This window comes from Phoxinus phoxinus (genome assembly GCF_949152265.1).
Source record: "Phoxinus phoxinus genome assembly, chromosome: 1".
Lineage (NCBI taxonomy): Eukaryota > Metazoa > Chordata > Actinopteri > Cypriniformes > Leuciscidae > Phoxinus > Phoxinus phoxinus.
In genome coordinates, this window is record NC_136876.1 from 23,749,202 (window position 1) to 23,774,256 (window position 25,055).

The 25,055-nt window shown below is 37.2% G+C and overlaps 1 protein-coding gene across 3 annotated transcripts; it reads left to right on the top strand.

The window, feature by feature from the left end:
• The first annotated feature begins 938 nt into the window (after nt 1-938).
• Nucleotides 939-24,396, top strand: slc17a7a (solute carrier family 17 member 7a). 3 transcript variants are annotated; one of them, XR_013800316.1, is made up of 14 exons: nt 939-1,077; nt 13,225-13,477; nt 15,076-15,194; nt 15,606-15,720; nt 16,340-16,427; nt 16,605-16,691; nt 18,136-18,278; nt 18,411-18,560; nt 20,661-20,793; nt 21,347-21,457; nt 22,141-22,268; nt 22,367-22,436; nt 22,575-23,956; nt 24,133-24,396. XR_013800316.1 is itself a non-coding variant. In XM_079636110.1 (13 exons), exons 1-13 carry the CDS (start codon nt 1,016-1,018, stop codon nt 22,862-22,864), a joined length of 1,749 nt encoding a protein of 582 aa, XP_079492236.1. In that variant the 5' UTR covers nt 947-1,015; the 3' UTR covers nt 22,865-24,396. The 3 variants fall into 3 exon arrangements, 1 of the variants encoding a protein (XP_079492236.1); XR_013800317.1 differs by having other exon boundaries at nt 947-1,077; nt 22,575-23,944; XM_079636110.1 differs by having other exon boundaries at nt 947-1,077; nt 22,575-24,396.
• Nucleotides 24,397-25,055: the final 659 nt, after the last annotated feature.

Sequence of the window (25,055 nt, forward strand, 5' to 3'; positions counted from 1 at the left end):
CAGAGTAAGTTACCATGGTAACTGACTCTGAGTATAAGTTATCCTTTGAGAAACGGGCTTGACTTACTCTGCTTTCTCGGGTTTGATATACCTCCCATTCTGAAACAGAAAACCCAGAGTTTCCCTCATTTCAGGGTTAACATACTCCGAGTTTTCACTTAACCTCCTTTCTGAAACAGGCCCCTGTCTCAGATCAATGTTTATAAGAACAACCATAAACAATGTTAAGGGGAAAATCATAAACTTTGACAGCTCTATCATTTTCCTTGGACTCAATAGCCCACGTAAAATATTTAATATGTGAAATATCTATATAAAAACGCACCTGCACAAAGTGAAGCCGTGCAGCTGTTAGCTATACCTTAGGGAGCTATTGTTACCTGATATAATCCTTAATCTTACCCTAAAAATGATGTTTGTTGGTGTAATCTTACAGACCACATTTAGTGTGTTATTATGTTGTTATTATGAAAATAAGAATTCGACTTGAATAAAACTGGTTGATTTGGCTGGTACAGGCCAGCCGTGGTACAGGCTATATGAAGCTCTCTGGTAAAACATTTGCATTACTCAAATTTGCAAACGTCTCGTAGTAAACGCAAGGTGGCGATAGACTGCTCATAAGCTTTCATGCTGAGAAACTGAGCGCTAAACACGACTTTCATTTACAGGTGACAAATTGTGATGCAGCTAGACTAGGCTACTATAGGCTAAGCTATGAAAATATTTTATTGATTATGTACAAATATGTCACTAGACCAGACTTTTAAATAAATATGTGCTAAAAAAAACATCAAAGTAATTAAATTTGAATGATTATATCCTATAGCCTATTCATCAGGACCACGGACAGAGAGAGAAAGAAAGCGTTGAGGGGAGGGATAACCGGAGAGAGAGAGAGAGAGAGAGAGAGAGAGAGAGAGAGAGAGAGAGAGAGAGAGAGAGAGAGAGAGAGAGAGAGAGTCAGGCAGGCACACGGACAGGAGCACACCGGTCGGACTCGGAAGTCGCGAGGATGGAGATCCGTCCGGACCGCTTTAAGGCTCAGGCAGGAAAAACTTTGGGGAAAATACACAGGTGAGGTACCATCTTATTATCCTCAAAGCACGTGTACTTTTAAGAACTTTTTCGTTACTTGTTTTACATTTCTCTCTTGGGTAATAAAGAATAAATATTGCCCAGAGGTGATTTTTGTAGAGGAGGAGGTGTTAAAAAAAACATTGGAGTGCGTTGACTTTATGTCATGTGATTGCATCTGACAGCACGTTTAGTAAGGAAAAATTGCTAGTGGAAAGTTCATTAGCCAAGAAGTGATTGTGTTCCCCTCCCCTTCTCTGTGCGTGTGTGTCCTTCTTCAAGATGTCAGGTGCAAACTCTTGTCGTGACTGAATCTGAGTCAAATGTGTTCTTATGTAATCGGTTTGCACGTAATGCATCCACTCTGTACGATTGAGAAGATTGTCCAGATGGACCAGATTAGTTCCCGGCTAACCCGGTGCCACAGACGTCCGACGCGTGGCGTTAGTCGCTTTCTCTCTCACTTTAGTGTCTGTGCGCGTGAGCGAGTTCATATATTCATTATTCCACCTGAGCGTCAGGTAGTCGCGCGCATCACTGCACAGCTCGCGCTTCCCGGGACACACACAAGTTCTGATTCCACGCCCTAGTTGATAAAGCGGACCGCGCTCAGAGAACAGGAAGTCGTTGACCAAATTTGGTCTTCATACGAGATGAGTAGCCAACTACCTACTACGAAGCGTATTCGATAGAAAAGTTCCGTAAAAAAAAGAAAAGAACAGAAGCCGATGGTAGCCTAAGATGACTTCATTTAATGTGCATTCATAGCGTTTTCAAATATATTATGATGACATATCTTCAATTAAAATATGGTCAATTATTCAATATGTAGCTAAATATTCATATGACTGTAGGCTATATAAGCCATAGAATAATTTTACCTTTCAGATAAATCTCTTTAACTGGATTCTGCTTTGTCTGTCATCGGTTATTCAATTATTCAACTAAATTGTCAAAATTCAATTTTAAATTGAATAGGCTACACTGTAAAAAAAAAGAAAAAAAAGTTGCTGCCCTAAATTTTTAAGTGTACAGTCAATTTGGATGTTTAAGTCATTTCAACTTAAATAACATTAGTGTTAAACATAAATATGCGTGCTAGAGGGGGAAAAACACATTATAGTTCTATAGAATGATACAAAGTAATTTATTTCTGATTTATTTTATTTATTAATACTGAAATGTATTATTTTAAACCTAGTTAAGACCAGGAAGTATTTTGTCATGGCAGATTTGGTGTGGAACTCATTTTGCTGGCGGTGGAGCATTTTAACCTTGTTAAATCTTGTTAATTCGATATCTGTCTTAGGCCCAAATTCAGACAGGATGGACTCTCCCAAAGGTCAAAGTACATCCCTTCCCTTTCAAACAAGTTTGTCTTCTTGGAAAAATGTTTGGTAATCAGCGTTTACTAATAGCCTAGGCTACTGAAAAATTTAATTGGATATATTTTTTTAAAGGTTTTACATTCTATAAAATAAATAGCACATTTGTAGCCTACATTATTTGCGATGTAAACACAGTCATTCACTGGTGAAATAGGTTTTAGTGTTAAAGTTTCATGTTTAGTTTAGTGTTAAAACGCATAGGCCTACTCTTTCATGAGATTTTAGGTAGCAACAAAACATTAAAACCCAGCTCCGAAATAGCCCATCATCAGAAACACACACATATACACACACCCACACACAGCTGTCGGCCCAACAAATCCCTGAACGCCCCCTCCATCACTTCCTCGTCTCTCGCGCTCACCAGTCAGCTCTGTCCGTCCTCAGTGCGCGAGATCGCGGGATTAAATGAAGGGCAGCTTCGCGATGCTGCACGTGCGAGGTAGTTTCCCTCTGGAGGTGAATGTAATAGAACTTTTTTGAATACAACATGCTTTTTTCTTATATTAAAATAATCCATGCCTTTAAGTGTAGTGTGAAACTAAAGGTATAGTATATGTGCAAAAGTTTGTGTTAAAAGTAAACTGCTGATTTGGATTTCTGACTCTCTACTTTAGTTGTGAGACTCTGTGTCCCTGATAATATTTTAGAGAGAGCATCAGCAGCTGATTAATCATTTAAAGCTCAGCAATGCATCTACTTCTCCTACAGTTTCAGCCCCGCAGGCCAGCAAGCAATACACCTCACACCTGCAGTTTTCCCTCTGTCATCCCTACTCCATCTCTCCACCTCAACTCTTCTCATTCTGCCATTCCTCACTGAGCTATTTCAGCCCTGTGGAATTTACATTTTTTATAAAGTAAATTCACTTCTCACTGTTTACTTGCCCACGGACAATGTTCAACAGCCGGTAGATATATTTGCTGTTGGGCATTGTAAATATTTTCCTTCAGATTTCTGGCTCATTCTGATTCCAAGAGAAACATTTAGGTAAAACGTAATAACAAAAATATGACGTGTTCAGCTAATGGTGCAGGTAATTTCTCCTGTAGGCCTACCGTTTTTCCACTCACATATTTTTTATTCTTGTTTGTCGTTTGTATTTTGCATGTTCACTAGGCGACTAATCTGAAAGCATGTGAAGGTCAGGCGGCTAGGATGTATAAGTATGTGTGTGTGTGTGTGTGTGTGTCAGGAGGGGGGAAGTATCTCCCCAGGTGACACGGTCCCACTGAGACCCAATCTGTTCAATAGACGCAGGGGAGGGTCAGAGGAGTTTGGCATAAAAATCATAGAACAACACTGATGGTAGAACAGAAACAAATGTGAAGAGGGGGAGGGGGGAGATTTGTGGATCAGTTTTAATCTGTTACCTTCTATACAATGCCATCAAACTCTTTCATAAAATTAACCAAAGATCAGAGGCAACTAGATTCAGAACACCTCTCCATAACGACAGTAGAGTAGTGAGCCAAGATGTTAAAAGGATGAACAGAACATTGTAGTGATGGTCAAAAAGAGAGGGAGGGTGCTAGAGAGAACTGTAGGATTATGTAATTTTTTTTAACTGTTGTTCCTTTATCCTCTTACAGCAAGATTAAATGGGAAATGTGCATGTGTGTCAATGTATGTTTGATGTGTTTGTGTGCGTTTAGTGTCAGCAGGAATCCACACATCTCACCTCTGAACTTAAATACAAATTTGCAACTGTGATGAATGTGAACTCGCATCATGGTACGAGATGCAGTAGTGCATGATTATTGTTGTCTGTGATTCATCGTCACATTCATCATAAATAATGATATTGCTGTCCTGCGACATTGTTGAAAATTATGTATATGTTGACAGGTGTACATGCTGCAAAACAGTTAAATATGAAAGTCTGTTTTAAGTCAAAATAAAACTTTAATTTTAAAATCATTTTTAATATGTTTTAAATATAAAAACAATTAAAATATTTATTTAAATAATTGTAATTATAGGTAACCCATTAAGATGATTACATGTGATATAATTTAAAATATTTAACAAAGAAATGTTTAAATCAGTACTAGCTAGTCTGAAATCGTTGGTACTTCTTTTGAATAAGCACTTTGTGGCCATTAAAAAAGTATGCTCTATGTATGCTTGTATTATGAATGTAATCTAGATGTTCTACAGTCATCATGAATCTTGAATGCTATCAAAACTTCCCTCATGTGGCCTGATGGGATAGTAAAGTGTCCATCAGATGCACACTTCAGAATCTCGTCGGAAATAGTAGGTCATCCGGGGACTTTTCGCCTACTGTTTTATATGAATACATACTCTTTTCATATAGCCTACTGTTTTATATGAATACATACTCTTTTCATATAGCCTACTGTTTTATATGAATACATACTCTTTTCATATAGCCTACTGTTTTATATGAATACATACTCTTTTCATATAGCCTACTGTTTTATATGAATACATACTCTTTTCATATAGCCTACTGTTTTATATGAATACATACTCTTTTCATATAGCCTACTGTTTTATATGAATACATACTCTTTTCATATAGCCTACTGTTTTATACGAATACATACTCTTTTCATATAGCCTACTGTTTTATATGAATACATACTCTTTTCATATAGCCTACTGTTTTATATGAATACATACTCTTTTCATATAGCCTACTGTTTTATACGAATACATACTCTTTTCATATAGCCTACTGTTTTATATGAATACATACTCTTTTCATATAGCCTACTGTTTTATATGAATACATACTCTTTTCATATAGCCTACTGTTTTATATGAATACATACTCTTTTCATATAGCCTACTGTTTTATATGAATACATACTCTTTTCATATAGCCTACTGTTTTATATGAATACATACTCTTTTCATATAGCCTACTGTTTTATACGAATACATACTCTTTTCATATAGCCTACTGTTTTATATGAATACATACTCTTTTCATATAGCCTACTGTTTTATATGAATACATACTCTTTTCATATAGCCTACTGTTTTATACGAATACATACTCTTTTCATATAGCCTACTGTTTTATATGAATACATACTCTGTTCATATAGCCTACTGTTTTTCATCTACTATATAGTAGGAATTATGCATATGCAGCCAATATTCAGAAATCTGTAGGCGAAAAGTATCTACTATTTTCGCCAAGATTCTGAAGGTCATTAACCCATTTGTGCCCAAATTTTTCTGAATGGTTGAATTCTGAATTCTTAAATCTTAAAACACAACAAACAATAAATACATTTGTCTTAACCCTTGTGTGCTGTTTGGGGTCTTTTTGACCCACATTTCTAACTTTCATTCATGGGGATAACATGGATCATTTGACATGGTTTAGTAAGATTTTTGCACATCTTTTGGAAAATGCAGTTTTTAAAGTAACAAATTATCACTTTAACCAGTAGATGGCTATTTGCTATTTGCTATTTGACTAACTGAAAGACATCTTTTCACAACTTTTTCCAGTTGTATTCATATACATATTATGAATTAATAATAATATGTAGATATGAATCTAACTGGAAAAATTTGTTAAATTATGTCTTTTAGAGCTCTGCAGACATCTATTGGTTAAAGTGATATATTTTTTAAAACTGAATTTTCCGAAATATGGGCAAAAATCTTACACTAAACCATGTAAAATGATCCATGTTATCCCAATGAATGAAATTTAGAAATGTGGGTCTTTTATAAGGTGAATTTGACATAAAAAACTGTTTTTCTTTAATAAAAACCAATATATCAAAAAAATATTTTTACATGTATTTATATAAATTTTGTGGAGTAAAAATGTCCAAATGTGAAGTAAAAACATTAATAAACTGAGTAAAATGACATTGTAAAAACAAAAAACAATATTTTGTTACAAAATTACATTTTGTTGCCTGGGGTCTCTAAGAACAGCCCGACTGTAAACCACAAACGAAACGCGCACAAGGGTTAAAGTGGTGGAACATAGTTCAGAACAAAGTGCAGCCATGCCAGGGCATTGTGTATCAAAAAGTTAAATGAAAATAAATAAATAAATACAAATAAATAGAATGAAGAAAAAAATGATATCTACATAACAAAAAACAAATAACAAAATGGCAAATAACAAAAATAACAGTGCATACAGATGTCATTTAAAGGGTTAAGTTATGTTTATGCACTAACCAAGACCAATAACCTTGATTTATTAACCTATTAACACAGTATACTCCATTTTACCATTATATATGTACTTACAAGGCATTTGCCCACCGGCAACTATAGTTGCCGCTTGCACTTTTGACTAAGTATACAAAAAAACTATAGATCTCTTGTAAGATTTGTTTTGTTTGGATGATTCTAGAGACCTTCATGATTATGTAGATATATATATGTAAAAAAAAATCTTATTGTTAACATGAAAATTACCTTTCTTTGGGAGGGTTTGCCTTCGCCATGCTTCCTGGAAGTAAGGGGTAGGAAGTTGAAAGCCTCATGTGACAGGAAGGAAGTGAATACCTTTTTTTCTCTCTTGAAATCCTTTACTTGGTTGTTTGCTTGCATGTCATTGAGACATTAAACATGGATAACATCTAGAAAAATACGTACAAAAGGAAAATGACAACTATACACTGCGGCAACTAGTTGCGGGTGGGCTTGGAGGCCACAGGTATTTTTAATTAGATTTTATCTTTATATTTTCACTTTAATTTTAGTTAGAGTAATTTTGTTAGTTTTTATAGTTTTAGTTATTTTGGTAGGCCTACTTTAAGTTGAATGAGAAATGCTGACTTAATTGCCAACTAGCTGAAATAAAATACGTTTAAGGTTTTTCATATTTGATTTGATTTTGGTTAACGTTTATTTCAAGTAACAAAAATGCTATTTTTATGGTTTTAATTTGAGTTTTAATTTATTATAAAACGTCTGGATAGAATACACTTTATTAACGGTCAAAAGGTAAAATAGAATAAAAAAAACGGGTAAGTGGCAGTGCTGAAAGTGAACGTGATGTGTGTATACTCAGAGAATCAGAGCATGCTGACCTTGATATAGTCATTTATGTGGAGAGGTTAAGTGTATAATATGCATATGAGATCAATAAAAACTATTCAACATTTGCTGAGATAGTGCTGTTATGATAGGTATGCAAATATATGTTTTAGAGGTTATGATAAAACTTGGTAGTTGGCACCCATGTAAGATATTTATAATATGCTGACATAGAAGTAAATTCTATTGGAAAGGTTTCTGTGTGTGTGTGTGTTTTACCCATATAAAATGTTTAGCAAAGTCCTTGTTAGTTACCTTGTTAGTTACCCTTCTGTGGTAGTTACCCTTCTGCGGTACACCTGTCTCTTAGATGGCCTAAACACACACACACACACACAGGTCAGCTGGTGTGTTATGAACCGTGGAACGAGATGCAGAAGTGCATGATTTGTAATCCTGTTTTTTTTTTTTTTTTTTGGTGCAATGGTCACATGGTAAGATGCAGATAAAGAGAAAGAGCTAAAATACACCGTAAAATAAATATTAATTACAGCCAACAGTCATTCTCATTAGTAGGTAGCATATGTGCCCCTGTTGGCAGCAATCTGTTTTTAACTAGCTTTAACCTTAATTACACATCTTCCTGAGTGAATGTGTGTGCATTAAATCGTGGACAAACACGCTCTTCCCCTCTCTTTCTCTTTTTCCAACTCTTTCTCGTTCCACTCAGTCACTCTTTTTTTCCTTGCTCATATTTATCTCCGGAAGTCTATAATTTCTGTAATCCTAATCTGAGGGTGGGGCTACAGATTATCGGTGGCTAAGAGATGGAAGGGGGAAATTGAAGGGGAGGGACGTCCATGAGTCACGGGTGTGAGAGGTTTTAGTTATAATTGAAACACATAGCTATTTTCCATGAGACACACTTTTTAGTTTCACATTAAAACACATTATATGGCTGCAGAATTAATCGGCTCCTTAACAGTAAACGGACATATGCAATCATCTCCCTTATTTCACTTCGCTTTCTGATTGTATGTTGTTTGAGGTTGAAGGGATTATAAGGGATCTGCTTTTGTAGGAACAGTGACAGAATGAGAGGAATAGAGAGAAAGACGCACAGAGGGGGAGAGAGAGAGAGAGAGAGAGAGAGAGAGAGAGAGAGATTAATATTGTGATACGTGTATATGAGATTTGTGGAGCTCAGAAATGGTTCTCTGTGCTATTCTATTTTATACAACTGTTGTGGGGGTTTTTTTAAAGAGAAAAAACTATATATATATTGTATATAAACTATACTTTATAGGTACATCTGTTAAACGGCGCATTAACACAAATGTGACCCTGGACCACAAAACCAGTCGCACGGGCATATGGCCAATAATACATCGTATGGGTCAAAGTTATCGATTTTTCTTTTATGCCAAAATCATTAGGATATTAAGTAAAGATCATGTCCCGAATAGTTGTATCTCTGCCAAATATTGTCCTATCCTAACAAATCATACATCAATGGAAAGCTTATTCAGCCTTTATATGATACATCCCAAGACGATATGCTGAAGTTCAAACTTTGAGCGTTGCGTGGTTGTTTAGATAGGCTGGCCTGAGAGTTTCAGAAACTGCTGATCTGCTGGGATTTTCACGTGCAACCATCAGGGTTCAGAACGGTTCAGAACGGTCTGAAAAAGAGAAAATATCCAGTGTGCGGCAGATCTGTGAGTGAAAATGCCATGTCTTCCTGGCAGAGGTCAGAGGAGAATAGCCAGACTGGTTCCAGCTGATAGAAAGGCAACAGTAACTCAAATAACCAGTCATTACAACCGAGATCTGCAGAAGAACGCACAACACAGCGAACCTTAAAGCAGAAGGACTCCAGCAGCAGAAGACACACTCCTGTGTCAGCTAAGAATAGGAAACTGAGGCTAAAATTTGGCTCACCAAAATTAGACAATAGTGGATTAGAAAAACATTGCCTGGTCTGATGAGTCTTGATTTCTGCTGCAACATTCAGATGGTAGTGTCAGAAGTTGGCGTAAACAACGTGACAGCATGGATCCATCCTGCCTTGTATCAACGGTTCAGGCCGGTGCTGGTGTAATGTGTGAGGGATATTTCTTGGCACACTTTGGGCCCCTAATACCAATTGAGCATCGTTTAAACTCCTACCTGAGTATTGTTGCTGATCATGTCCATCCCTTTGACCACAGTGTACACATCTTCTGATGGCCACTTGCAGGATAACACATTAAATACAGCCACACTGAGTGTCCATGTAAAGGACATATTTAATGGTGAGCATCAGATAATCTTTGCATTCATTTTATCTGCACATTAAATTCATATATTTATTGTGAGATTCAGAGCATATGTCTGTGAAAGTGTTTGCTTGTGTGCTTGCGTGTTTTTACTGGCTGTAGACGTTGCAGACAGGTTGCATACGCAGATGGTCTCTGCTGGACTCCCATGTACTGCTATCCAGTGAGACACTTCATTCTTGTTCCATGTCCTCTCTCCCTCTGTGTCTTCCCTCTGCATCCCACCTGGTTTTAGGTGTGTATGTGATGTAGTTTTGTGACCTATGAGGGTTCCCTAGTGTATGTGACTTCATATCCTAGCTTCATGCCTTTTAAAGTTAGCATGAAACGGAAGTTACGATAGTCTTTTCTTCCCTATTCCCTATTATCCGGGTGAAACAACTTCCCAAAGAAGAAAAATGCATTTGGGAAATGATTGGGTGGTTGTTGTTTGCTATTGTTGTAAGTAACAGGTTGTCCCAGCCTCGTGCCTGTAAACACTTCATCAGAGAAGAGAAGATGTCGCTGAAGTGATTTTGATTAAAGATTATGAGGGAATATATATATATATTTTTTTTAATAAATGCAAACTGCAATATTCCATAAAAAAACAAGAATCGTCGATTTTGATTTTCTGGCGACTTTGAGTGTATTTAAACATACAGTTCTGATCTGACTTATAACATATTTTATTATTCAAAAGTCAATAATATAAACACTTATAGGGGTCATCGGATGCACAAATTCACTTTTATATGGTGTTTGCATATAAATGTGTCTTTGCAGTGTGGACATAACCACCATACAATGGAAAAAAAAATCATTCACTCCTTTTTTTTAATCCTCAAAAAGCCTAAACATTCCCAATAATCAAGCCGTTTGGATTTTCTGAGCTATATGATGTCATATTGCTCATGCCCCGTACACGACCGCTGACGGACTGTCCCATATTCACATATTTCTGCCCTCAGCCATTTGTATTCTGTCTGCCAAGGCAGCACTTTACTTGTCTTGTTTCAACATGGAAGAGAGGGGTGGGGTGACCAGTTGCTCATTATCATTTAAAGAGACCTGCACTGAAACGGCTCGCTGTGAACAGAGCTGTTTTTGAGGAGGCAACCATTGAGGAATTTTAACCAAAGTATGTTACACAGTGAAGACCCTAAAGAGTCATACCAACTTGTGGAAAATGCATCCGATGAGCCCTTTAAACAGCTGCAGTAGATGACATTTTCCCTATCAGTATCTTTTGGCTTGAGCTGTATGGGTAGAGCTCCGACCTGGTTTGACCCTTTAAGGAGACATGTACTATTATCATTGTGTCCTTGAGTAAGACACTTAACCTCAGATTAATCCAAGACTCCTCGTAATATGCCTGAAAGTTACGTTGGATAAAAGCATTTTTGACCGTTTGGCCCTCTAAGGCCCGGTTTCACAGGGCTTAGATTAAGTAGCTTTCATAAACATGCCTTAAAAAAAACACATTACTGGTGTGCATCTTGAGACAAAACAATGGTAATGGCATTTTAAGATATATGTCAGTGCAAGTTTCTTTCAGTTATAAACAGATCAAATATGCATTTAAGTCTGAGACCAGCTGAAAGTGGTACTATTATGCCCTAAGTCTTGATTTTGTTTTTGGGCTGTACTAGAATATGTTTCCATGCTTGATTGTTCAAAAAACATTATTTTTCACATATTTTACATAATCTCTCACTAGTCTGTTTAAACACATCGTTTTCAATGAAGCCCCTCTTTCCGAAATACGAAATGTGCTGTGATTGGTTAGCTGGGCCATGTGCTGTGATTGGAACCCCTTCATAACCACAAGCTCTACTCAGATGTAAATATGAACAATGGTGTCAATTTCAAACCAATTCGAGCCAGATTCAGACCCTGACAATGTTAATGAGCAAGAATATTGTTTTGAACGGATCTCAAGCTCAAACTTTGCAAGCACAGATTTCAAAGGACATCTCAGATTGGTATGTTTTTATGTAATTTTCTTATAGATACAATGTTATCAACCATTTAATCATATTTGTTGGAAAACTATGGTAATACTAACAGTAATCGATCACAAAATCATGGATCATTTTCCTAAGGGGTGGTGAGCAGTCTTACAAAAGCAAGAGCTTACAAAAGCTAAAGTAAACACTACATCAATACTGTAATGTTAGTTAGCAGGCTAGTGGAGGCAAAGCTTTGCCCTTCGTTTACATAGCTATCATATAAAGCTAATAATTGGATTTGTTAATAGATAACACAACTACAAATAATAAGACATATATTTACAAGTTGGGATCCATAAACAACAGATTGTCCCTATAAAATGGGAATGGCTCCGTCTTTCAGGAGAAGCTTTTGTGTGTATAGCCTGCATTGTACTATCCCCTGGAAGCTGTTCTCCGTAAAATGTGCAGCGCACAGACAAACGTTGAGGTTATAATGTTAAGGAACAGTGTTAAAAATGTATTTCAACCTCTCTGAGTTCGTCAGCCTTTGGACAAACTTTTTCAGGTGTGTAAAAAACAGAGACTCTTCCTCTTCTATAAAGCAGCCCAACATGGCCTCACCGCCTTTGTTGTGAGTTCCCGGGGGCGGGGTTAATGTACATTTTAGGGTTTGTGATGTCACCAACCCGGGACGAAGCTTGTGTAGACCATAGGCCTACCAGCCGTTTGTTGTAGTCCTTAAAAAGCGATTTCTGTAAAATAAAATATCTCCCTTTGCATTGAAATTTGAGCATTGTAACTTTAGATGTGTATGCTCAAACAGCAACATTACACACTAACTAAAACGTTAAAAAGTTAAATAAAGTTAGTTATCAAGGACCCCTTTAATGGGATAGTTCATCCAAACATTTCAATTCTGTCATCATTTACTCACCCACATGTCGTTCCAAACTCGTAAGTCCTCCATTAATCTCCGAAACACAAATGAAGAAAGATCCTGCATAGACTGCAACGGTTTTACCACTTTCAAGGCCCAGAAAAGTAGTAAAGTTGGACAGTAACCTTCACAACACTGAGCATCAGTGACTGACATGGAAGATAAGAAATTGTTGAATAAAGTTTTTTTTTTTTTTTTTTTTTTTTGTGCACAAAAAAACTCTCATCGCTTCAGGTTGACCCACTGGACATGGACTGTTTTAACATTGTCTTTACCTTTCTGGGCCTTGAAAGTGGTAATAACTAATAATCAAAAGCATCTTCATTTGTGTTCTAAAGATGAACGAAGGTCTTAAGGGTTTGGAACAACATGAGTGTGAGTATTTTATGACAGAATTTTCATCTTTGGGTGAACTAACCCTTTAAAGCCTTGTCTTTGAAACCAGGGGTATAAATATTATCACTAATCAGAGACAGTTCATTTGAATATGTTTTTTTTTAATGTTTTTATATGAATTGAGAAATTATTTGTTACTTTTACTCAACTCATGTCGGCCTTATACTTTCTGTATCCACATCCAGACTCCTCGAGAAACGTCAGCAGAATGGCGAGACGATCGAGCTGTCAGCAGAAGGTCGCCCGGAGCTGGTGGAGGAGAAGGAGCTTCCCGTTGTGGACTGCACGTGCTTTGGGTTGCCTCGCCGTTACATCATCGCCATCCTGTCAGGCCTGGGCTTCTGCATCTCATTCGGCATCCGCTGTAACCTGGGTGTAGCCATCGTCAGCATGGTCAACGACCACACGATTTACTCCGGAAAGAAACCTATCATAGTGGTCCGTATGCTGGAATTCAACTTAACTAATAAAGAGCATCCACTCGAGTATAAGTAAATGAATACGAAGAGCGGACAGGAGTTAGACATTATTTAAAATCCGAATGACGAAACCTTGGGCATTTTGGGGTTTATCGTTGTTCTTATTTTAGGCATTTTATGTTGTTGTTTTATTTAGCGTACAAATAAGATGCATTTCGCATGGATAAATACAACACAGATTTATAAGAAATTATAAGAAAAACAACAAATAGCCTACAGCCAGTTTTATAATACGATAAAAGATTTCTAGCTTGAATAGAAAGTATAATGTCAATATCTAAATTCATTCATTCATAAATAAATGCAAATCAATTGGGCCCGCTCAAATCCCAGTTTACCATCATTAGCCAGTTAGTTTTGCATCTTGACCCAGTTTGCAGTGTGAGAGGGGATCGACTTTGCCTGTTAATTCCCTTTAGTATTTCATCAGAAAGTGCAGGGATTCACCCAGCAAAGCAATACAAGCAATTACCCCCACACAGGGATTTGTTTCAGAAACTGCACAGGGAAATAAGATTTGTAGAAAAGGAAGGCCCGGTTTCACAGACAAGGTTTAGATTAAGCCAGGATTAGGTTCAATCAGGGCATTTAAGTAACTTTTATACTGTAAGCGTACCTTAGAAAAAAAACATTATTGGTGTGCATCTTGAGACAAAACAATGACACTGACATATTTTAAGGTATGCCAGTGCAAATTGCTTTCAGTTAAAACGTCTCAAACTTGTATTTTAATCTGGGACTAGGCTTAAGCCTTGTCTGTGAAATAATCATTATTAATTATTTTATGATAAATTATTTTTTACTATTATTATAATAATAAAATATTAGTATTTTATTATATTAGGCTTCTTTATCTTTTACTTGTAGTGATTGATTTTTCTACTTTACACAACAATCTTACAGTGAACCGTGACGGTAAAGTAAAATGACAGCATTCTGAGGTGAATAATGTTAAGATTAAAAAATTAAAACACTCATGGATCATTTGTAATTGTTATATATTTTGTTATAGGATGTAATGGTGAATCAGAATTTGTAAAAATCACATTCATATGAATGTTTTTTATGTGATTTTGACACTATCCCAGTTTGCCAATAGCGTATTGTTAAACTGGGACAGGGTATTACTGGCAAACTGGGACAGCCATTTAAGTCATTCTAATGGGGGAATTGAGTTCCCTTTTTGTATGCCCCTCATACATTTAGTTAGCTAGCTAGATATTTCCACAAAGATTGTAAACTGATTTTAAAAAACAATGCCATAGAATATTATCTTATGAGGGGCTAAGACATTTGGATCATAATAAAACATTATGCAGAAGGTAAATTATCAGAAAGTGTCCCACTTTACCTGTATTCACCCCTACTTTTGTTTTTGCAGATGTAACACAGAAAAAGAGATGGTTCAGGTCATGTGATGCCTTAAAAAATGATGTGTAATCATTTTCTAATATACAAGCAGTGCACTTTGACTGCAATATTCTCAGCTTCTTTGCACAGAATGCTGTCGAATGAACGTTGGATGAGAGGAGTTTGACTTTCTCTTTTTCCTCCCAGGCTGCTCAGTTCACATGGGACCCAGAGACAGTTGGGATGATTCACGGCTCGTTCTTCTGGGGTTACATTGTCACACAAATCCCCGGAGGATTCATCTGTCAAAAGTTTGCTGCTAACCGGTAATGTGATCAGCGAATTGACATGTTTTTCTCACGTGGTCTGAAGTTTTATGAATGAAAATTGTGCTATATAGGTGGGAGAAGTCAGATTGTCACAATTGGCTTTGAGGGGTTTGAGTCAAAAGTCCAGTTACACAATTGTGAGTTGTCTGCTGATACATTGGCTGTTGTGGCAACTGATCCCATATATTATGGCAAAAGACCAGTTTGTGTTAATTGAAATTCGAAAATTTAGTTTTGACTCTGGTGGAAATGATTAAAAGCTATTTTGTAGTAAAGATTTTAACTTATGGTATATACAGAGATTGACTTAAAAAAAACAAAACAGAAATATTCAGTGGAATGACAAATGACTAGTACCTGAGATTTTAGCATGATATATTATTGTGTTGCATGTGTGTTTGGTCTCAGGGTGTTTGGCTTCGCCATTGTGGCCACGTCGACACTGAATATGCTGATCCCATCAGCAGCTAGAGTTCACTACGGGTGTGTTATCATGGTCAGGATCTGCCAGGGCCTTGTGGAGGTATGCCACCTGTGTGCATGCGTGGATTTGTGTGAATCTGATGCAGTCTGTAATATTAGTGTATTATTTATCTAAAAGCATTGCATCATGCTAAGGAAGGATATGTTACCATTATGGTTACATACATATTGGCTGCATCCGAAAACTAAAAAATGCTGCCATCGGAGGACGCAAGGCACGTCCAAATCCAATGTTAGCATCACTTCCTGTCTCCTGAGATACCTTCATCTAAATGATTTTTGAAGGCAGCATAGATGGTATCCTTCGCTGCCTTTGATATCCCACTATCCTGTGCATTCAATTCGGTGTCAGTTGAGCTAGAAAAAAAGATGGCGTCTGAAAGTTGCAGTTGGTGGTCAGTTTGTGTGTAAATGTATGTTTTTGAACAGTGTTTTCAACTACTGATGTCACCTCTAGCGAGAAATTACTATTGTAAAATTAAGTATGTGTTTGGTTCTCACCACTGTACTCTCTATTTTGCTGTAGATCATTAAACTGTTACATTGCCTCAGAAGTCTGTCCGCAATCATTTTTGTGCGGTGTCTCATGCGCAAACGCCTTACGCCTGTTTCAAGTTTTCGGATGCAGCCATTAATTCCTCTTATTTCTCTACTGAAAGGGCGTGTCATATCCCGCATGTCACGGGATCTGGGCCAAATGGGCTCCGCCCCTTGAAAGAAGTCGATTGGCAACAACAGCGTTCTGTGGTGAGATGTCAGTCATTTGAATCCATGAAATATATCTTCCGATATCATCAGTAGAATTTAGTTTGTGATTATTTGAACCTTGAATTGAGAACTGTGAAAATCTGAGATTAATGATAATGTTAATAAATAGTGCTAATAATAAGAAGCATAAGAACTGTATGTTGATGTCTGTTCTAGGATCATATGCTGGTGCCGTTGTTGCAATGCCTTTGGCTGGAGTCTTGGTCCAGTACACCGGGTGGTCCTCAGTGTTTTATGTGTACGGTAAGTAGCATACACATATCCTTTTAATTATATATAATACTATTTAATATACATTTTTTTGTTTATTTAATAAACCAAGTGTAAAATAAGTCTTTCGGTGATGGCATTGTTAAAGGGACTTTGTCTGCAAGCAGTGAATCAAAACTCAATGAATGTACACAAAAGTTTTATTGAACTAAATCACTCACAAACACATAACTAGTATAAGCAAACACATACACACAAATCATGCATTCATGGGAAATGAAAAAGTGAAAATGACTGAATGAAACCCCAAAGGGAAACTGGAAGAAATATCAGTTTAACCATCCTAAAATAACCATCAGTTTTCTTAGTTCAAGCACTTTGGTTACAAGTGGTCTATACTCAGTATACTAAACCTCTGTTTAGTTAGTATGTACAATACTTGCATTGCCTTAGCGGTTGACAAAGCTTCCGCACATGCAGTCTCAGGAGAAAGTCTTGATAGCTTTTAATGGTTCGATGGTGAAGAAGTTGCAATCCTTCCCGGGTTGAGTGAAGGATGTCGAAGCTTCAGGGATGTTAGTCTGACTGTTACTGTTGGGAGAGTCCTCTCTCCAGGCCGGGGAGGTTACACATGGCTTGAGCCGGGACAGTGGCCTTTAACTTCTGTGGAGGTCACTCCTCCAGGGGGTCAGTGAGCCAATGGTAACTTAAACTTTCCGAGGGAAAGTTTACAACCCTTTGTTTTCGAGCATGGTATTTTGCACATGTAACTGGATTGGTGTTGATGCAGAAACTATTAAAGATTCTGGTAAAACAGGTATCAACATGATCATTTAGAATTAGATCATCAAATACAAATTCATAGACACCAAAAAATGGTATAGGTGAGGTTAAATTAACTAGTGGTTCTATCATAAAGCACGCATAAAACAGTATACAATACAAAAGACACTGTAATAATCATACACACAATGACCTGGAGATATGCATCTTCATTCACAGAAGGTTTTCTATGACTGAATGGGGAAGAGTCCTTCTTTATGGGCATTATGGAGTTTTATAGGGAAATGGAGTGAGAGTTAACTTTCCACATTTCTTTTGGTCGTAAACTATCTCACTGGCGTGCCTTTGCTGCCATGGTAACCAGGGGCCTGTTCAATCCTTTTGGTTGGTTTTCACAGACACCTTGGCACCTTGTTTTGTGATTAGGTGAGGGGGCTTGCTGGATTATTCATTAAATATAATGAATAATTGTGTGTCTGATTGGTCCAGACGCTACATATATCACAATATCACTGTTTTTACTGTATTATCGATCAAACAAATACAGCCTTGGTGAACATAATGACTTTCAGATACTTTTTTTCAAAAACATACCTACCCCCGAACCTTTGAACAGTAGTGTGTGTATATATAATATATCATTTTCATTGTACTATATAATAATTCTTATTGCACGTTTCTCTCCGTCTCACAGGATGTGTTGGGATATTCTGGTATCTCTTCTGGATTTTAGTGTCCTATGAGAGTCCAGCTGCTCACCCAACCATCTCACCAGAGGAGAGGAAGTACATTGAGGATGCCATCGGGGAAAGCGCAGGCCTGGTCAACCCCCTGCAGGTACAAACACGGGCATTATTTTTCTCTCTTAATCACTCGTCCACCCCCCCCCCCCCCCTTCTTTTATACACAGACACTTTAAATCCGCTGTGTATGAATATGTTCGACCTCTGGTTTTTCACTACCCTGCAGAAATTTAAGACTCCCTGGCGGCACTTCTTTACCTCCATGCCAGTGTATGCCATCATCGTGGCCAACTTCTGCAGAAGCTGGACCTTCTACCTGCTCCTCATCAGCCAGCCTGCTTACTTCGAGGAGGTGTTCGGCTTTGAAATCAGCAAGGTGAAACACACTCAAATGAATTAATTAACTGACAGGAACCACAAAATAAATCAGATCTGTTCTGAAGGCTTGCGGAAAACAGGAAAAAATAATGCCAAATATAATCAATAAATATATAAGAAAACAACCGGGACTACACTTAATAAAGGTTGCAATGGTTTTTGCACAACCATGCGTTTGTGCTGTTGAGAAATTTAGAAGCCAAAACTGTAGAATGGTTGAATTGTCATGTTGATAATTTAGCGTATTGTTGGACTCATGTAGGTAATATTAATGGATTTCAATGTTTGATCGGTAACACTATTTTGATGGTCCCTCAACAGATATTCTACAAACTATAAGTAACTTTGCAACTACAGAACATGTCAACTAGCAGTCATTAGAGTATTAGTAGACTGATATCTGCTAACACTTTATTTTGATGGTCCCTCAACAATTTTGTAAGTAAATGTCAACTTATTCTATTAACCCTAACCTAACAGTCTAACGGTCTTTCTCTCCTCTGCTCGACGTGTGCGTGAACGCGCTTTTCCGAGAGCAATGCTCATATAAGGAGTTCCACTCTGGTCTACGTCATTAGATCTACGATAGAAAAAAACCAGCCGAAACGTGTTGCAACCCGGAAGTATGATTTTCAGCACAGAAATTCTCTGTTATTCGTTCAAAATAACTTTTCAAACTTTGGCCATTATTAGCATGCGAATCCATCTCTTTAACACTGTAAACAACTCTGAATACATGAAACACCATTGTACCCCCCCTTTAAGAGAACACTCCTAGCTAAAATCTTTTAGTGCGATTTAGGAGTACTCCTAGTGGTAAGATAAAATGCTTTGTGAATACGGCCCCAGGACTACACTTAATAAAGGTTGCAATGGTTTTTGCACAACCATGCGTTTGTGCTGTTGAGAAATTTAGAAGCCAAAGCATTGTCATGTTGATAATTTAGCGTATTAAACTTGATGGACTCATGTAGGTAATATTAATGGATTTCAATGTTTGATCGGTAACACTATTTTGATGGTCCCTCAACAGATATTCTACAAACTATAAGTAACTACAGAACATGTCAAGCAGTCATTAAAGTATTAGACTGATATCTGCTAACACTTTATTTTGATGGTCCCTCAACAATTTTGCAAGTAAATGTCAACTTATTCTATTAACCCTAAACTAACAGTCTACTAATACTCTAAGTTGACATTAAAGGGGTGGTTGAATATGATTTCACTTTTCTAACTTTAGTTAGTGTGTAATGTTGCGGTTTGAGCATAAACAACATCTGCAAAGTTACGACGCTCAAAGTTCAAAGCAGAGGCAGATATTTTATTTTAAAGAAATTGCTTTTTAAGGACTACAACAAACGGCTGGTAGGAACTACACGACATTCCTCCCGGGTTAGTGTCATCATGAACCCTAAAATTTACATTAACCCCGCCCCCCAGAACACCATTTATAGATCATCAAGACAAAATATTTTTATCAATGACTAGAAGATAACTACACAAAAGTTACATAAATTCACCAACTAACCATTCAGAAATGTTGTCCACATGTTGTCACTTCTTCTTGAGTCTCTCCATCTTACTGACTTCGGTTTGAACAATTTTTAGTGCATGTCTGTGTGAGGTAAAAGGACACAAGCTGTTGTAGCTCCGCCGTCTGTGCTGGGAGCAGCAGCTCATTTGCATTTAAAGGGACAGACACTAAAACGGTGCATTTTTGCATGCTATATAAAATAATGCATGCTATATAACAATATATGTGGGATAATTTGAGCTAAAACTTCACATACACATTCTAGGGACATCGAATACTTATTTTACATCATGTGAAAAGGGCATTATACCACCCCTTTAAGTTGCAAAGTTACTTATAGTTAGTAGAATATCTAAAGTGGACTATTGAAACAAAGAGTAACTGTTTGGTTTTAAGAACAATTTGACTTTTGATAGACAGTAAACAGTTTAAGTAAGTAACAAGTAATAAAACCACTGCTCAAGAACGGGGAAATTTAATTTAAGATACGATGCAGTATGATGCATCTGGATTAAATTGTTTTGTTCAATAGCTACTCTTTTTGTTCCTTCTGTGGCTCAGGTGGGGATGGTGTCTGCACTTCCTCATTTAGTGATGACCATCATTGTGCCAATCGGAGGACAGCTGGCCGACTACCTGAGAACACATAATTTAATGACCACAACAAATGTCCGTAAACTCATGAACTGTGGAGGTGAGATATAGACAAAATGATAAAGACAATAATAACAACAACAAGAAACACATTCAATTTCACTCAAACATTTAAATTGTTTACTCAACTTCATGTTGTCCCAAACCTGCAGTTTTTTTTAGCAGAAGGCCTATAGGGCCAATAGCATGACATGACCCTGAATAAATATCCATAATATGACAGAATTTCCATTTTTTTTGGTAAACTTCCCCTTTATAAAAGGTCAAAAATATAAAGAGTAGGTTTGCTACACAGAGTAGAAACTGTTTATGTGTGTGAGTTGCCTATTTTGCTCCGTCTCATCCAGCAACGGCAGCTGGGCCAATAATCACTGAGGCATCAATGCATGACACACTCTCTCTCACACACACAACATACAAACAAACCCCACACAAAGACAGATGCACCACAGCATCCAAGAAATGGACGGCACAAAGCTCAGGTATATACAGGTAGACCATGAGCCACAGTAGACCGTGTACGTTCTCTTTAAATGACAGAGAGATGCTTCCTTATTCAATAGACAACACTGTTGTGTATGTGTGTGTTTTAGGGTTTGGCATGGAAGCCACTCTACTCTTGGTTGTTGGTTTCTCACATACCAAAGTAATGGCCATTTCTTTCCTTGTACTGGCTGTTGGCTTCAGCGGATTTGCAATTTCAGGTTAGTAACAGAAAAGAACAAAGACAAACCAATCAAAATAATTAATTTAGCAATACCGTTCAGAAGTTTGGGCTCAGTACGATTTTTAAATGTTTTTTGAAAGAAGTCTCTTATGCTCACCAAGGCTGCATTTATTCGATTAAATGTACAGTAAAAACAGTCATATTGTGAAATAATATTACAATTTCAAATAACTGTTTCCTTGTGTAAATGTATCTTATTCCTGTGATGACAGAGCTGAATTTTCAGCATCATTACTCCAGTCTTCAGTGATCCTTCAGAAATCGAAATAGGCTGATTTGCTGCTCAAGAAACATTTCTTATTATTTGTATCAATGTTGAAAACATTTGTGCTGCTTAATATTTTTGTGGGATTCTTGATATTTTTTCACACATCCATTGAGGCCAAATATTAACCCTAGTTGTCAGGGATCTTCTGTGGTAGCCTTTTTCTGCATGACTTAAGGCAATTGTAAGAAGTTGCCAAAAATAAAAGTCACATTATGAGATATAAAGTAAAATGTATAAAATTTCAAGTAACATTACAAGAAAGAACGTTACATTGAAATATACAAAGTCGCAATTATGAAAAATCAAGTTGCAATTGTAAGATATAAATTCACAATTTTAAATACTTGTTAAGATTTTTTTCCAGACTTCCGCTCACATTCTTTCCCTCTCAGGGTTTAATGTGAATCATCTTGACATTGCTCCACGTTACGCCAGTATCCTGATGGGAATCTCCAATGGAGTGGGAACTTTGTCAGGAATGGTGTGTCCTCTCATAGTTGGAGCAATGACCAAACATAAGGTACATACAAATAATATCACACATAACCTTCACATGGCTAAAAATTATTTGTACTGTTGAATTTATTAATTTTTTATTCATTGTTTATTTGCCTGTAGACACGTGACGAGTGGCAATATGTCTTCCTCATTGCATCACTGGTGCATTATGGGGGTGTGATATTTTATGGTATGTTGTGTTCAATTAAGGTAACATAATGTAAACAAGTCTATATCTCTTTTTCAGTTCACAAATAATGGATATTCTAAATGACCTTTGTCATATCTTTCATAAAATGACGCATACTTCATTTGAACATGTTCCCAGGGATCTTTGCATCAGGTGAGAAGCAGCCATGGGCGGATGCTGAAAATACTAGTGAGGAGAAGTGTGGCATTCTGGGAGAGGACGAGCTGGCCAATGAAACGGAAGAGCTGTACAGGACTGGCGGCCAGTACGGAGCGATAAACAATCCGCATGCTGGTGGTCCGAATGGGGGCGGAGCTGGCGCTGGGGCAGGATGGGTATCGGATTGGGATAAAACAGAAGAATATGTTCAACCGGTTGGGACAAATAGCTATTTATATGGTGGAGAGGGAGAGAGAGAGTTCACATAGTGGGTAGAAACATATAGCCTAAGAGTTGATGGAATTAATATCAATACAGAATAAATAAAGCGAGTGTGTGTGTGAGCCAGTGAGCGAGTGAGTGAGTGAGTGTGTGTGTAAGTGAGTGTGTAAGTGAGTGTGTGAGTGAGTGAGTGAGTGAGTCAATGAGTGAGTGAGTGTGTGAGTGAGTGAGTGTGTGAGTTAGTAAGTGAGTGAGTGAGTGAGTCAATGAGTGAGTGAGTGAGTGTGTAAGTGTGTGTGTGAGTGAATGAGTGAGTGAATGAGTGAGTGAGTGAGTCAATGAGTGAGTGCGTGTGTGTGTGTGTGTGTGAGTGTGTGTGTGTGTGCGTGCTTGCGTGTGTGAGTTAGTGAGTGAGTGTGTGTGTGAGTGAGTGAGTGTGTAAGTGTGTGTGTGAGTGAGTCAATGAGTGAGTGTGTCAATGAGTGAGTACGTGTGTGTGTGTGTGTGTGTGTGTGTGTGTGTGCGTGCGTGCTTGCGTGCGTGTGTGAGTTAGTGAGTGAGTGTGTCAATGAGTGAGTGAGTTAGTGTGTGTGTGTGTGTGTGTGTGTGTGTGTGTGTGTGTGTGTGTGTGAGTGAGTGAGTGAGTGAGTGAGTGAGTGAGTAAAAGAACAAATGTGTTTCCAAACTGATAATAAGATTATGTGATGATTGTTCTATAAACATACACACTAAAGTGTGTATGTACATGTACGTTTTTTGTGAGTCAGATTGAGAATACGGTGGTGCTCTGTTAATTATATGTTCAGTATTTTAGGCTTCCTGCCAAAATCACTGTAATGCACTTAAAATGACACAGCGATATTAGACATGTTCATGGTTGTCGTGTAAGAGTAAATCAGCTTCTGCGTGTGTGTGCTCATGGTGAGGGTGTATGTGTGTTTCCTTACTGTGCTCACTTCCTTTTGTTTTATCCAGTGCTTTAAATATGGTAAAAAGGTTCAAGCAAATCTATGGATGTGTAGACATTTATTTGATCTTTGGTTTGTGCACAAATACAGAATATTCTTAAAGGGACAGTCACCCAAAAATGTGAATTCTGTCATTAATTACTCTTTCACATGTCATATGTTTTATATGTTGTTTATATATATATATATACACTCTAAAAAATGCTGGGTTGTTTCAACCCAATTTTGGTTAAAAGATGGACAAACCCAGCCATTGGGTTAAATTTTTCAATTATATTTTTAAGCCAACGTTTGGGTTTGTCCATATTTTACCCAAAATTGGGTTGAAACAACCCAGCATTTTTTAGAGTGTATATATATATATATAATTTCAGATGGAGCTGTTCCTTTAAACCATGACTGAATGTGTGTGTGAGTTTAAACGACCCAGATCCTCATCATTGGGTCAGTGCACAAGTGATTTTGTCCTCTTGCGTACTATATTACTCATATTCACACATTTTCACAAGCTTACATACACACACACTTTCAATAAATCTGTGGGTGAGTCTGTTTTTTGCACGTTGAAGGTTTACTTGTATTACTGCCAGGATAATTTAGAGTCGTTTATACATTACATTTACATTTATGCATTTGGCAGACGCTTTTATCCAAGATGTACACATGGGAACCCATGATTTAGGCATTGCTGTTGTTGTGTTCTGCTGTTTCAGCTACAGGAATGCCAAGAGTCAAAATATATATAGACATGAAATACACAAAATGTCAGGTGAATTTCAAAGTGAAAGTGCCGAAATTCTGAGATTCTAGATCTGTGTGAGAAATGAATGGAGATGTAATCTCAGCATGTGCAGATTTTTCCTCATGATGTATATCCATTTAGAGGCTATTCAATCAGAGTGCAGTATGAGCTTAGGGAACCAATCAGAGAACAGCATTAGGGAATGGAGGGAGGATGATGGTAAATTAGTGACTCTCTGAATCTGACACATAATCGGATGTTATTCTACTTCATGTGTTTGTATTTTGTTTTTGTGCTTCTTTCCTTAACATTTAATTTGTTTCTTTCTTATTTTGTTTGCCTAAATGTTACTTTACTTGTCATCAAACAACAAAAAGATTTTAAAAAATTAAGAGAAAAAAATTGAGAAAAATATATATAATTGTAAAAAAATGTGTACAAATTGTATATGTGAAAATTCCCTGTGTACAATAAAACTAATTAAATGTATAAACTGTATTATTTTTTCATTGCACTAATAACTAATCC

What these genes read in the sequence shown, in the direction of transcription:
- slc17a7a (XM_079636110.1), top strand. Translation starts at nt 1,016, where the DNA reads ATGGAGATCCGTCCGGACCGCTTTAAGGCTCAGGCAGGAAAAACTTTG. An exon ending in CAAAAGTTTGCTGCTAACCG is followed by an intron (nt 15,195 to 15,605) that starts GTAATGTGATCA and finishes GTTTGGTCTCAG; the next exon opens with GGTGTTTGGCTTCGCCATTG. An exon ending in GGCAACAACAGCGTTCTGTG is followed by an intron (nt 16,428 to 16,604) that starts GTGAGATGTCAG and finishes TGTCTGTTCTAG; the next exon opens with GATCATATGCTGGTGCCGTT.